We start from the raw sequence: 14,535 nt of genomic DNA on the forward strand, positions 1-14,535 counted from the left end.
AACATGTTAATTTTGTATTTGATTATTTTATCTTCTCTTATATTCTTGTGTTGGAGTATTGTAACTTATGAGGTGTAATTTAAATATTAGTTTTGGGGAGTGTGAATGTACGGAAAGTCACTGCGAGTTTAAAAAAAATTTATCTATTATTATTTTCACATTATAGTATTCTCTAATTGTCATTATATATTCGTAATTTTATCTCTAATTTTAAAATTATCATTTTATTTTCTTATGTTAAGTATTTAAATCTATCTATTTTGTTTACTTTTTCAACACAAACAAAAAATTAATTATCTTTGCATCTAAGTTTTCTCTAAATTTGAATTAATCCAATTCATGGTCACCTTAAAATTGGAACATTAACAGGTGTAAATCTATTTTCACTTTTATACAAAAAAAATATATCAATTATACTTTGAAAATTCAAAAGTATTTTATTTGATTGTTTTCAGCCGCCGGCAATGACTTGGTTGGGATCCAAGTTGATATGAAAAAGCAGTGTGATAAAACATAAACCAGCCATAGCATAGTGATAGTGGGCCCGCCATTATTATTGTTAGTTTCTTATCAACCACGAGCAGAGCAGCCACCTCTTTTGCGGGCTACTACTACTTCCTTGCCTTGGCCCCACATGCCCATTTTCCTCCACCACTACGAAATCACGTGAAATCAATCAATATTTCCTACTTTCTTTTTTTTTTTTTTCTTTTTTCCCTTTGGCCCGACCGGGATTAACAAAAACAATATAAACTGCTACAATTTTACAAATATCAAATACCATAATAACTTTTGTGATTTATAAATAAAATTATATAAAATAAAACATGCACTTCTTTTAGTCAGGTATACAAAAGGAATTTACTCTTTAAAAAATGCGATGTGTAATGAGTAATATCAAAGAGTAACGTGTATGCCGTAAACACTCGCCTTGTAATTGAGATATTTTTAGATAGATTGCAAGAATGGATTTCCTCTTTACATACAATATATACACCTAAAATCTAAAATATACAAAGCACGCAATATCTGAAACATATGTGGCAATTCTTTGTTCCAACAATAATATTATCCAAATCTTTCAGTCCCTATAGAATCATAGAATCCCACTAGATGAATCTGAAAAACTGGCATCTTCTTAATAACTTGGCAAAATTTGATTGTGATAACATTTGCTCTTTGCCAAACAAAGCTTTATTATGTATGTAGAAATAGAATAATTAACAAACAAAATCACATCATGCGTTATAAGTAAGAACATGTCTACATCATTTTGTTGGCGTGCTTATAAAAATTAACGAACATAAGAAAACAATTTTTTAATTAATAATACTTTACCAAACTGATATATGAAACTACAATAATATAATATAATATTTATATAGTCATTAATTAAAATTTTCAACACCCCTCCCTCACTCTCTAACTTTCATTTATCTATATATATTTCCCTCTTTTTTGACATAATAACAAAATTAATAACTAATTACAAATTAAGACAAAAATTTAAGGATAATGCTTACTCTAGTTCTCTACACTCTTTATAGTTGCATAATAAAAAAACTTAAAGTCGCGAGGGTAGTTTGGGAATTCCATCAAGCAGAAACAGAACGCGACAAAAACCTCAAATATTAACGCCCCTGAATTTTCCACCTGAAAAGACAAATAAGCCCCTATGGTTTGTTTAACTTGGCCACGTCATGAACTCATCCAAGTCAAATTCACTGAAGTCTTCTTTTTCTTTCCCAAATCGATGACTCGTTAGTACAAAGTTAACGTCCGTCAAACTTAACGGCACGTCGATATCAAACCCAAACGCATCCACAGCACCGTAACGAAAACCGTCGAACGGCGTCGAGTCACCGTCGTAGAAAGGCAGAACAGACGTCGGAGAAGCAAAACCGTCGCCGGAGAAAACTTTCGACGGCTCGTTACAAGTACTCTTTGCGGAGGCACGGTTTGGAAAGTTGACGACAGCTTTTGAGCCCTTAAGTTTCACGGCGGCATCGTCGTACACAGATGCGGCTTCCTCCGCCGTGTCGAAGGTTCCGAGCCAAACCCGTTTTCTACGGTTCGGATCACGGATCTCAGCTGTCCACCGACCCCAAGGCCTCTGACGAACGCCTCGAAACACGCTGCGGCGGCGAGCAACGTTAGAACCGGCGGGTAATTTTCCGGGTCTTTTGAAACGGGTCGGGTCAGTGGAGCAAGAGGAAGAAGAAGGTGAAGTTGTTGAAGAATCAAAGACATAAGGAAAGTGCATGTTGATATGGGTGATTTTCTTTTTAGGTTTTCTAAGCTTTGGTGTGTTTTTTGGGGTTTCATCGTCGCCGGAGGAGTCGGAATCGGTGGCGTCGTGGTCGGTGAGAATGATCCGGAGGAGCTTGTTTTTTGTTTTGGTGGCGGTTTTGCATGATGGGTTGGTTTCAAAATTTGAACTTGGTGTTTTTTGCTTCAGATTTTGAAGCTTCAAGGTTGATTGTACGGACATGGGAGAAAAAGAGAGGAAAACAAAGAAATGGTTTATTTGTTTTGTGTTACTTAGTGTGAAGTAGTGAAAAGAGTGTGGAGATGAAAAAGATAGTGTTTAGCTGCATGAAGTTGTGGTTGAAAGAGGGAAAAGATGGTATTTTGCAAGGAGAGAGGAGAGAGAGAGTGTGGAAACTTGGCGGGAAAATAAGGGGGAGAGAGAGAGAGGAGGTGATGGTGAGTGAGGAGAGTGAAGAGTGAAGAGGAAATAAAAAGAGAGAAAAAAACAAGGTGAAGAGAGTAGAATTTAAGGGTATTTATGGTGAAGAAGAGGGTGTGTCCCCAATGGAGGGTGAAAGAAATATTTATCTCGTGATAGGGGTCAGAAATTTGGTAAAGAATTGAAGCACAAGTAGAGAGAGTAAAAAGAGTAGAGGGAAAATATTGGTGGGTGAGTCACTCTTGTGGATGTGTCATGTGTAAATATGTATGTCCTTGTCGGTAGCCAAAAAAAATCTCAAGCTCCTACCTGCCCCTCTTGACACGTTGCTCCTCTAATTCAAACATTTAACGTTTTTTTAGAGTCATTTCATTTATGTTACTTCCAATTTGGGAGCAAATTAGCTATTCATAACTTGTACTAACTACTATGTCATTGATTCAATCTTGTATTTTAGTTTAAAAAGCCTCTCGAATCAACTAATAGTAGTAATTCATATCTTATTTTTTTCTTAGACTTCCACGTATGCTACTAGTCCCAATTACTATCAAATTGAAAATTGTGATCATACAATATCAACGAGCATAAATTAAGATCTAACAATGATACACATAAGAATATTCTTATCTCTTGGGTAGTCTTGATTTTGATGGTATAATTTTAGGTTATATATATCGGTTCGTAGTTGATTTTTTTAAATGGTTGAGAAATATTTATATGAGATTAGATTTTTAAATTGTGGTGTCTTTAATTATGAAGTATGAAGAACACTTTTAATAAATATTTATATTATTATTTTGTCAATTGTATAAATAAAATATTTGTAAAGTTGAATTATTTTAAGATATCTCATGTCTACAGTTAAATCAATCAATTAGTAGATACTTTTGTTGAATTTGATATCTCTTCCTCTCGAATCGACTGTTATTTTTATGTAATTCCATATTTCTCCTCCCTCGTCGTGTTGGATGACGGGAGTTTGGTTTCTTTTTCAGCCTTTTAATTTTGTTTCTTGAGGCTCGACCTCTTCCTATTCACCCCAAAAAAACAATGATATACATACACTCTAACTTTTGTATACACATTCAACACATTATTTTATCTTTATCTTTCTATCGAATCATAACATATTACATTTATAATATCACTATCTTTATCTCTTAAGATGTATACGCCTATATGAATAAACATCAAATATTTTTCATTAAAGATACAAAGGAAGTGAGCAGAACCCAAAGGAAGAGCGATGATAGCTTCTCACAACGGTTAATATAATATCATGCAAATGAGGATTAAGTTTGTGACTTGTGTGCAGTCACAAATCGATGTAATTGATAAAAATTCAAAATTATACAATAAAAAATTTAAATTTTATCTTAAAATCAAATCATCTAATATTAATATAACAATTCACAATTAACTGTTGGTAAATGCATTTAATCCAAATCTGTAAATAAAAAGGTCAGTGTTAATAGAAATTAAAAAATGTTGAAATTCCTCGATTAATGTGACTTTTTTATATAATTTATATTTAATATTTTTATTTAAAAAATATAATAAATATCACTACAATCAATTTATATAATTTCAAAATCTTTATTTCAAATATAAGAGATGACATCTAATTTAATAATATTGTTATTTAAAATTTATTTTTACTTTGGTCGAATTAATTACGTACGGTGTCTATATATTTTATTTGGTCTAGAATTATATAGTTTCTACCTAAAGGCCGGTCGAATAAGTAAATGACCAGTGATGAGTGACCACACCACACCGTTGGGCATGTCCAATCCATGATGTTTTGTAGTTTCTAACCGCTACTATTTTCTGCAGAGTTTGTCTATTCGGGTACTGCTAGATGAGACACCTTAATTAACTGTATCACACTATCAATATCAAGCATGCAAAGGACACAAGATGAAGCTTTTTAAAAAAAATTAATGAGTAGTATTTTTATTAATAAAATTAATGAGTAGTAGCATAATGCTTCTTCTTACGTGACTAAAAAATTGCGACGTTTATTTGAGAGACAAAGTTTAAAATTACGTGTCACTTATTTATTTATTCTTAATGTGCTCCTATTTACAAAGGGTATTACAATAATATTGTATTACTCTAAAATGAAATATAGTATTTACAAATTAATATTTTTTATTTTTATTTTTAACTAAATAAATTTACATGAACTTTTTTAAAATGTCATTTTTACTTATAGATGGGTACTTGTTTGAATCACTAGCTACTATCATGGTGCTCAAATATATGATGTTAGGAACTTATCAAGGAAATTTACATGTGAACAATGTTAATTATAAACTTAAAGGTAATAATATATATGATGAGAATTGTTTATTAATTACTTTATGATGATCATCGTATATAATACTATGTGGAACGAGGCAAAGATCAATATGGCTATTGGATAAGGATGAAATGAAGAAAAGAAAGGGAACACTAACATATTGTAGGGAGGGGAAATTGATTAAAAAGTTTTAGTTGAGTTAGGTTTTGGCTTGAGGGTGAAGCAAGGGCAAATAAACATGCTGCTGGCAAGTCAAACACGTGTAATGTAGCCTACATCGAAGGAGCAAAGAAGTTGCAAAATTATTGTCAAAAATAATTTGCAAATGTGTGACCCCCTTTCTTTGCTTGTCAATCAAGGGACTCATTTTGCTAAAGGCAAAAACTTTCCAAGGATCATTTGTCTTATTTTCAAATGACAATCTTATAAAACTTTCCATTGCATGCACTACCATCAACATCTAAAAACTTAATCCTATAAAAGGGTTCAATGTAAATTATTTTCTGAAAGAAAAACGAATTTTGATGGATTTTGAAATGAAAAATCACCATCAAGAGAAATGGGTTTTGGTGAGTTCTGAAAATGAGATGGAATTTTTCTTAACAAGATTTGGGGAAGATCAAGGACCACACCTTGACAATCAAAAAAGTAAATTTTTGTAAATAAGGAAGTATATTGTTATATTTAGCTGCTGCAAGAATTTAATTATCCCAAAAAAATTTACTTGCCAAAAATTAGTAAAAAAGTTATCATTTAATTGATAAATTTGTTTATCTTGTTTTGTCAGCTTCTGTCTTTAAAACATCTACAAGAGTTTTATTGACAATAAAAATTTTCACGACAAAACTCTTCAACAAATTGGAGGATAAGTTTTTTTTTTTTTTAAAAAAATAACTTAGTTCTTAAAATTGAAAAAGACATTTTTAATCTATTTAGAAGTTAAAAGTCAATTATTGATGAATTTGGCTCGTTGAAGTGTTTGCTAATTTTTTTTTTTTAAAATAAAATTTATGGTGAAGGATTAGTGTCCCAAACAAAGTAGACAAGATCTTATAGTTCATTGAGCATTTATTATTTATTTGTCTCTTTCCAATAACACTAGTAAGTATCCACTCCCCAACATGTTGAATCTAATATCAGTTTTTTATCACTAGTTCAAACTACTGAAGTTAAGCTAAAATTTCTTAAATAACTATCATCAATTTTTGTGTGTGTGTATGTTTTAATTTATATTTTATATAATTAAGTAAAAAATTATCAATTATTGTGTTAATTAGTTAAGTTTGATATATTAATTTTATTTTACTTTTTATATTTGGCCTTCTTGTAAAGTTTATGAGAGTTTCACCAGCTGACGAGATTTAGGTGAGATTTGAGATTAGAAATTTGAAGATGCGAGAATTGATTATGTTCCTAGTTTTCTCCACATGTCTTTGAGTTTTCTGGATTTAGATAAACATTAATGAATTAAAGAAGACGAAGATGAATATGAAAAATGAGGAAGATCGTATGAGTTCATAGTTTTTAAATGAAAAAAAAAAAATAGAAAATTGGGTAACTTTGTGGGCATTTTAAAGATAAATAAATGAGAAAAAAAAAATAATAGAATGAATTGGTATTACTAAAAAAAGATAAAGGTTTTGTCGAGGCTTTTTGTCTTTTTCTACAATTATGTGTGGGTGCTGTCTAACCCACAAATAATGCTTGACTTGACTTGAATTGGAGATAGAGTGGTGCTCTTCCAATATTTTATCTCTCATTGTTGAAAGCTCCATTCCGTATTATCTCTCCTCTTAAATCTTTGTTTAAACAGTTCTTTGGAGGGGAAAGATAGAGACAAAAAATAAATTGGACTCATTGAAAAAAATCTAGATGAGGGAGGTTTGAGTCAAAATAATGAAGTGTAAGTGAAGCTGACTCATGAAGTCATCTTTGTGAATTGTATTGTGTGAGATATTTATGAGATTGTTTTTTAAAAGTTAGTTTCACATGTATTTTAAAAAAAAGTAATATTATTGAAATATAAATTTTGATTTAAAATAAAACACAAATATAATGGAGATTATATTTTGTTTTTCATAAAATGTCAAGTATTGTATTTATGTTAAATTTTATGTTCTAATAACATTACTCTTTTAAAAACTTCTAGTAGACAATCTAAGAACAATCTTTAAGACTTGCACTAGCTTGGATATGAATATGCAAAACAAAGATACTCCAAATTCTCTGGAGGAGGATGAGTTGAATGTCATGTAACAATTTCTTCAAATAGGAAGGCGAAATAGTCTTCATAAGAATCAGATTCCATAATGATGGTAGAAATATTGAGGTTACGAACCATTTTAATACCAAAGTGGAAAAATTGCACTTTTGCAGAAAGAGAGAGATTCTCTAATACAAATCATAGATAAAACGTTTAATAAAATCATCATTACAATCTCAAATAATTCCTCCAAAAGTTGTCTTCGGAGATTTAGATGACAAGACCCTTATAGATAGAACTATTTGATTCTTTCGAAAAATATTTTAAAAAATGAATCCTACAAATAATTCACTTGGAGCCAATTCTTGTTGAAATTGCTTTTTATTTAAAAAAAATAGATTCTAATAATTTGAAATTTAATTTAAAGGTAGGTAAAATATGACCAAAGATTGTTTCAATCAGAATTCAAACATGAATTTTACAAACATTATGTTCTTAAATGAAACTTATTAACCACTTGCACTCCAACACTTAGCTGCAAAGGAGTTAAAAACAACATAGAGGCTAGTAACATATATACATGATTCAACCTCAGGAACGACAAAGCATCACACAATTATGAATCTAATGGCTCAAAATTTAATCATAGAACACAAAAATGAACCAAAATCATCGACCCATAAATTTAATAGTGAAAGTAACCAAAAAAAAATTCTGAACCCTTCTCACCATATAAATGACCTGGTATTGGCAAAGGCATAATAGTAAAGTCTGTTACTCACAATCTGATGATGTTTGCATCAAAGGTCTCAAAATATTCACAAATGATAATAAATTTCTCCCTTGCCATGGTTGAGTTCCATTGACAACAATAACAAAGCAATCATTCAAAATATCTTTTTGTGTTACATAAATCATGAATAGCCAGTTGCATTAAACGGATGACAGGAGGAATCATCCCATGGCATACTTCTGTGTCCAGCTGCGAGCAGTTGCTTCATACTTAGTCCTGTCGGTCTTGTACATGTGTGCAATTTCAGGCACAAGTGGGTCATCGGGATTGGGATCCGTCAACAATGAGCAAATCGACAAAAGGACCTAAATATTGTGGATGTTAGGTTTAATTTTTGCATGATTTAGAACATCAGCAAGACATAAGAACGACATCATTTCAAATGCAGGCCACTAAACAAGGAGAATAACACATTCAGTTCTTAGTATTAAATATCTACTATGAATCATATGATCAGCACGTCAAGGTGACAGAAAAAACTACTACTATCATAAGTCAGTACTTTTGCACTTGAAATATATTACTACTAATCTTATTATCTCTCTCTTATGAATTAATCTTCCAAAATGATTTACAGGTCATCAACGCTTTTAAAAGCTGGACAATCAACAAATCATGAACCAATATTTTGTGCTAGATTATCAATACTGAGCTTTAAAAAACATTACCGTAACCAACACAATTAATACATGAAACACATTAAATACATCAATGAGATAACTGTAATTTGTATCAATAGAAATGATAATCGTACAAAATACAAATGACATGCATACACAAATTTCATATGTGAAAATAAGCCTCGTTCCGTTGATTAAACTGTATGCTCTGAGTTTCAAACAATTAGCAGAGCTTATCATTCTAAGCTTCATTAGGCACATGCATTTCAGTGCCAGAATTCGTATTTGCCCAATATCCCCAAATGCAAGAAAATTAGATCAAAACATGAAAAAACAAAAATTTGTCCAATATTTTTCACAAGGAATGCCCAAATATCTCTAGAAAAGGCAACCCAAGGCAATTCAGATGTCACATTTAGCTAAAATTATTAATCATCAAGAGCAACAAGTAAAATCAAACCTTGGAAATGGTTAATGCTGGGCTCCACTGTTCTTTAAGAATGTCAAGACAAATACTTCCGTTACTATTGATGTTTGGGTGGAATACCTTAGTCCTAAATGCAACCTGCAGTAAAACAATAACCTTGTCATTTCTCAACTATTAAACAACAAGCCAATAGAACAGGATTTGTAACTTAAGAACAAATAAAGTGGATATTATACTGTATTTAGAAGCATAAATATAACAAATCACCTCATTAGCAAGAACAATATGATTCAACGAGGAAAGAAGAGAATGAAAGACAAAAAATATAACTGAAACAGACTTGTTTGATTTGAGATTATGTTTTCTATTACCTTTGTATACATGTCTTTGAAATCAAGAAAGAAAATATAATCTAGATGGAATAATTAGTAAAGACATGTGGACACAGGCAAGTGAAACTGTAGCCGAAAGATGAGACGAAACCAAAAGAAGAAAAACGTAAACAGAACTATCCACAAAACTCCGGGAGTTATGTGCATGATCTATGGTATAGTCTGAACCAGTAAAGGGTACTCAAGGAATTGTTCAACCTTGTAATAGTCCACACATTGTACGCCAAGGTTGTCAAGAATCTAGTTTTATCCTGAAGTGCCATAGAAGATTGAAGGATACAACCCCTAAACTATTATTGAGTTTGTACTTCGTACAACCTCCTCGCACAGATACACATGATAAATATAAATGCAACTTCAAGTAGTAAAAGCCCAACATGAAAATGTGCAAGTTTATTTTGAAGTAATATGAAAAAACATGAAACAAGTCTTAACATATTAACTGCAACACAAGAGCATATGATCAAGAGACTAATGTAAGTAACATCCTAGGATCTGATTAGTGATTACCTTTGGTGGTTTGAATGGATAGTCTGGAGGAAAATGAATCGAAACTAAGAACACACCACCTGCATAAGGGCTATCAGCAGGTCCCATGATTGTCGCTTGCCAGTGAAACATGTCCTCAGCAACTGGACCTAAAATACACAACAACAACATCCAAAGTTATAAAAATAAATATCTAAATACCTAACCTCATAAACCATAAATGATAATTTGGAACCTTGAAGGTACACATCTAGAGCCAGTTTGGATTGATTTATCAGCGTTTATCTATTGACACAAATACTCATGAGACAGTTTGAAAAGGCTTTCAAAAACAACTTAAGACATGTCCATAATTTGTTTTCAGCTCATCCATATAAGCTCTCAAGACTATCTTAAAAAAAACAGCTTGCAGCTTATATGAAAACAGATTGACTTTATTTTATCTTTTCTTATTAATCAAAACACCTTAAACATAAGCACTTAATTAAGTTGTTAATCCAAACAGGGTCATAGTCCTAAATCCTAATCACCCTCAAAACTATTTAGACAACAGATTCTTAAGAATCACTAATAAAAAACAATAAAACAACAACAACAAAAAGGGTATTCAATTTTTTAAAATCAAATTATTAGGGTTCTATTGCTATGCATAAAACATAAAAGCAAAAATAAAAACTTGAAGAGTTGAATAGTTTCTATATGGTAGAAGAGAAAAAGGGTTTCACCTGCGCTGCATGATGTAGGAGGATCCTTCTGCAAATCCTTGAGTTCCTTCAAGATGCGTTTCGAAGCCATACTCAAATCAGAGAGAGAAAGGAAAATAAATCAAACGTGTAGAAGGGAATGAGAAAATTGAGAGAGGGTTGAAATTGAAAAGGCGTTGATTGAATTGAAGAAGAAAAGAAAGAGTGGGATTTGATTTGAGTTAGGGGAAAGGGATAATAAAGAGAGAGAGAGAAAAAGGGACAGACAGGGTTGCGTTGTTTTCTAGTTCTAGAATGTTCTGTGGCCACTGTCGTATTTGCGTGTGTTTGGGGTCGCGTTTTTTGACGGAGAAACACGCGTTCCCAAAGCGCCAAACGCGAATATGTTCTCGCAATGCCAAACACGCTCGAAATGTTTTTGCGTAAGCGTAAGATCACCGTCCTATTTTTTAATTTTTTTAAGGAACACATAGAGGTGGAAATAAATGATATTTTATTTATATATTCTCCTCTTTTTTTTAAAAAAAGTTAATTATTATACTCCATATTAAAAAACGATAGAAGGTCGTATCAGGATGCCACCAGTTTTAATTTTTTTTCTTCAATTTAATAAATAAAATATAATAAAATAAAATATATTTAATAGAAAAAATATATCAAATTTAGTGGAATTGAATAGATGTGCCGAAACAAATAAACACAAAAATATGGAGTGTCATTATTGTCATATAACATGGCACATAAAAGAATTATTTTATGTAAAAAAAGGAAAACAAAAGCAAAAAGTGTAAGCAGAAACAAATGGGTTGTGATGATGACAACGATGATGATCGTGTTACTACTACTACTATTAGTGAGGATCTTGTTATTCTCTGTGACTATGAGTCAAGTAATCTTGTATATGGTAAGAACATGTGGATAATTGATAATTGTATTACACTACATGTTACACTAAGGAAGGAGTTCATTATAACACAATTTTAATTTGTTAACAACTCCCTCTTAATTTTTCTTAGATCTAATAAATAACAAAACACATTTACTAGAAAACAAAATACATCAAACTTAGTACGATTGAATAATCAAAATAAATAATATATTTTGGAGATAAAATAGCAACACAATTGTATTTTGTTAACAACTACCTTTTATTTTTTCTCCAATCTAATAAATAAAATATAATAATAATAAAAATAAAATATTGTTAATGTAATAAAAAAATTATAAAAATATTTATTAAAAAAATTATATTAATAAAATCAAACAAAATACATTTAATAGAAGAAAAAGTACATCAAAGTTAATGTGGTTGAACATATGTGTCAAAACAAACAATGTCTTATATTATTTTAACAAATCACTTCTATAGTGGAATTAAATTAGCAACTTAATATTATTTTGTTAACAATTCTCATACTTTATCTCTGAATCTAATAAATAATAATAATAATAATAATATTAAAAATAAATTATATTAATAATTTCAAAGAAAATACATTAAAATAGAAGAAAAAGATACATCGAATTTGAGTAAATGTGTTAGTCGTTGTGTTTGTACAATGTTTCCTAGTGTTATCATAGTCGGCATAATCCGCACTTTCTTGATTTTTTTTCGTGTCAAATTATGTTCTAACTACATGATAACTCGCGCGTTGCGCGGATATATTTTAATTTATTTAATTTAAGTAAAATTTTTTAAAAATTAATATAAATTTTTATGTCTCAATTGTCAAATGATTATTGATATAGTAGTTATATCAATAATATATATTCAATTTTAATAAAAGAGAAGTACCATTGTCACATGAATGTTGTTAGCAAACACATCTAACAATAAAAAACACGTATAAATACTCGAAATATATTTTAGGGGTAAGCAAGAGAGACATATATGGGGGAAATAGTCAATAATATTTTAGCGGAGTGTGTTTTAAATATATATAATCGATAATAGATACGTTTAATCTTTGAGTAACCTTTCTTGACTCATACGCGTTAATAAAATGATATAACACGTTATTTGTTTTGACACATCTACTCAACCGTGTTAAGTTTGATGTAATCTTTTTTCTATTAAATTTATTTTATTTTATTTTACTAATATTATTTTAATTTTTATAAATATTTTTATTATTTTTTATTTATTAAATTAACAATATCTTGTTTTTATTTTTATTATTATTTATTTATTAGATAAGAGAAAAAATAGGAGAGACTTGTTAACAAATTAATTTATCTGTAAAATATTAAAGACTCTTATTTATTTTGGCACGTCTACTCAACTGCATTAAGTTTGATGTATTTATTTTTCTATTAAATGTATTTTGTTTTACTTTATTAATATTATTTTGTTTTTTTTATATTTTTATAATTTTTTATTTATTAAATTAACATTTATTGTTTTGTTAAATTAAAAAAAACGTAGTATGTGATCACATATTGAAGAAAAAAATGTATTCCTTAAGAGAATGCAACCTCTTTAAAGTGAAAAAATATGATATTTTAGTATATATTTTTTAATATAAGTATAATAATTAGTTTTTTTTTTAAAATGATATATAAATAAAAGTCCGAAAATAAACAGCATCTCAAAAATATCATTTTCTTATAAAGTTAATTTTATTATTTACATATATTTTATATTATATTTTGATTTTATTTTATTTTATTAATCTAACATGTAAAATATAATTATTTAAATATTCATAATTTTTTTAAATTTAAATTTAACAATTTAGTAGTGTCGATAGTTTTTTGAAAGTATATACTTATTTATTTATATTTTTTATTTTTTGTTCATTAATAAAGTTTAAAAGTGTTAGATTTGTCCGTTAAAAAAATGTGTTATATTATTAATTGAAAAAAAATTCTACAAAGGTAATTTTATCATTTGAATATGATATATGTTATCATATTACAGTGGATGTGTACAAAAAAATATGATATTCTGATTTTAATATATGTTTGGTCCTTGTAAGATAGTGTTTTATTTGTATTTTTAACTCTGTAATTTTTTTGTTTCAACTTTAATCTTGTAAGTTTAAATTTGTTTAAACATTGTCGTTGTTGTTAGTCATTGATACAAAAAATTGAGTTGACAAACAAAGAAGAGACGAAAATAACAAAAATCGGAAACTTATAGAAACGAAAATATAAATAAAAAATACGAATTTACAGGGACCAAACATATATGCTTTCATTTAATTTTTATTTCTATAAATTTACGTTTTTTTTGTTTCCGTCTCTTCTACATTTGTCATCTCAACTTTTTTAAACAATTACTAATAATATGAACGATTTTAAAATAAATTTAAATTTATAGGATTAAAGTTGAAACAAACAAAATTACAGGGACGAAAATAAATACAAAACTAACTTACAGGGGCTAGACATATATTTTGAAGGTGTAGACACGAGAATGTGGGGTTGAATTGTGTTTGTCAAAGTTGATAATTTTTTGTTTATTTGAAGAAGGTTGGTTGGATTTTATGAATTACTTAGATAAGAAGCAATCGGATTCAGAGGCAACAAATAATAAAAACATAAATAATTGGACACATAGATTTATCTTAGTTTACCACTAATTTGGTTGCATTGAGTCCCCTCATTCAGAAAGACTTTAATCCACTAATTCAAATACCTTGAATTACAAAAAACATGACCCTATAAGCGAGTTTTCCCAAACAAAACCTGACAACCCCAAACTTTTGAGGAACTAATCACTTTGACTCTACAAGCCAAGTATTCTTCTGACAACCCCATATTGAAGAAGGAATTAAACCATTATCGGGTTGGATACAAAAGATTGGAACTTTAAGTGTTTGCTTCTAACAAAACTGATAATAATAATAATAATAATAATAATAATAATAATAATAATAATAATAATAATAATAATAATAATAATAATAAT

General features: G+C 29.4%; 2 protein-coding genes across 2 annotated transcripts; both read right to left on the minus strand.

Annotated features, from left to right (window-relative positions):
* Positions 1-1,350: 1,350 nt before the first annotated feature.
* On the minus strand, positions 1,351-3,077 carry LOC101510054 (pathogenesis-related genes transcriptional activator PTI6-like). Its single transcript, XM_004500327.4, has one exon. The coding sequence runs from the start codon at positions 2,489-2,491 to the stop codon at positions 1,685-1,687; it is 807 nt and encodes a 268-aa protein (XP_004500384.1). The 5' UTR covers positions 2,492-3,077; the 3' UTR covers positions 1,351-1,684.
* A 4,779-nt stretch (positions 3,078-7,856) lies between these two features.
* On the minus strand, positions 7,857-10,937 carry LOC101509735 (ubiquitin-conjugating enzyme E2-17 kDa-like). Its single transcript, XM_004500326.4, has 4 exons — positions 10,644-10,937; positions 9,940-10,067; positions 9,071-9,175; positions 7,857-8,295 (listed from the first exon to the last, which is right to left on the minus strand). Exons 1-4 carry the CDS (start codon positions 10,711-10,713, stop codon positions 8,152-8,154), a joined length of 447 nt encoding a protein of 148 aa, XP_004500383.1. The 5' UTR covers positions 10,714-10,937; the 3' UTR covers positions 7,857-8,151.
* Between the last annotated feature and the right edge of the window lie 3,598 nt (positions 10,938-14,535).

This window comes from Cicer arietinum, chromosome 5 (genome assembly GCF_000331145.2).
Source record: "Cicer arietinum cultivar CDC Frontier isolate Library 1 chromosome 5, Cicar.CDCFrontier_v2.0, whole genome shotgun sequence".
NCBI lineage: Eukaryota > Viridiplantae > Streptophyta > Magnoliopsida > Fabales > Fabaceae > Cicer > Cicer arietinum.

Excerpts from the sequence above, each read along its gene's own strand:
- LOC101510054 (XM_004500327.4), bottom strand. The coding sequence starts at position 2,491 with ATGTCCGTACAATCAACCTTGAAGCTTCAAAATCTGAAGCAAAAAACA.
- LOC101509735 (XM_004500326.4), bottom strand. The coding sequence starts at position 10,713 with ATGGCTTCGAAACGCATCTTGAAGGAACTCAAGGATTTGCAGAAGGAT. Across the intron at positions 10,068-10,643 it reads TCCTACATCATGCAGCGCAG|GTCCAGTTGCTGAGGACATG; the intron begins GTGAAACCCTTT and ends TGTGTATTTTAG. Across the intron at positions 9,176-9,939 it reads ATCCATTCAAACCACCAAAG|GTTGCATTTAGGACTAAGGT; the intron begins GTAATCACTAAT and ends GTTTTACTGCAG.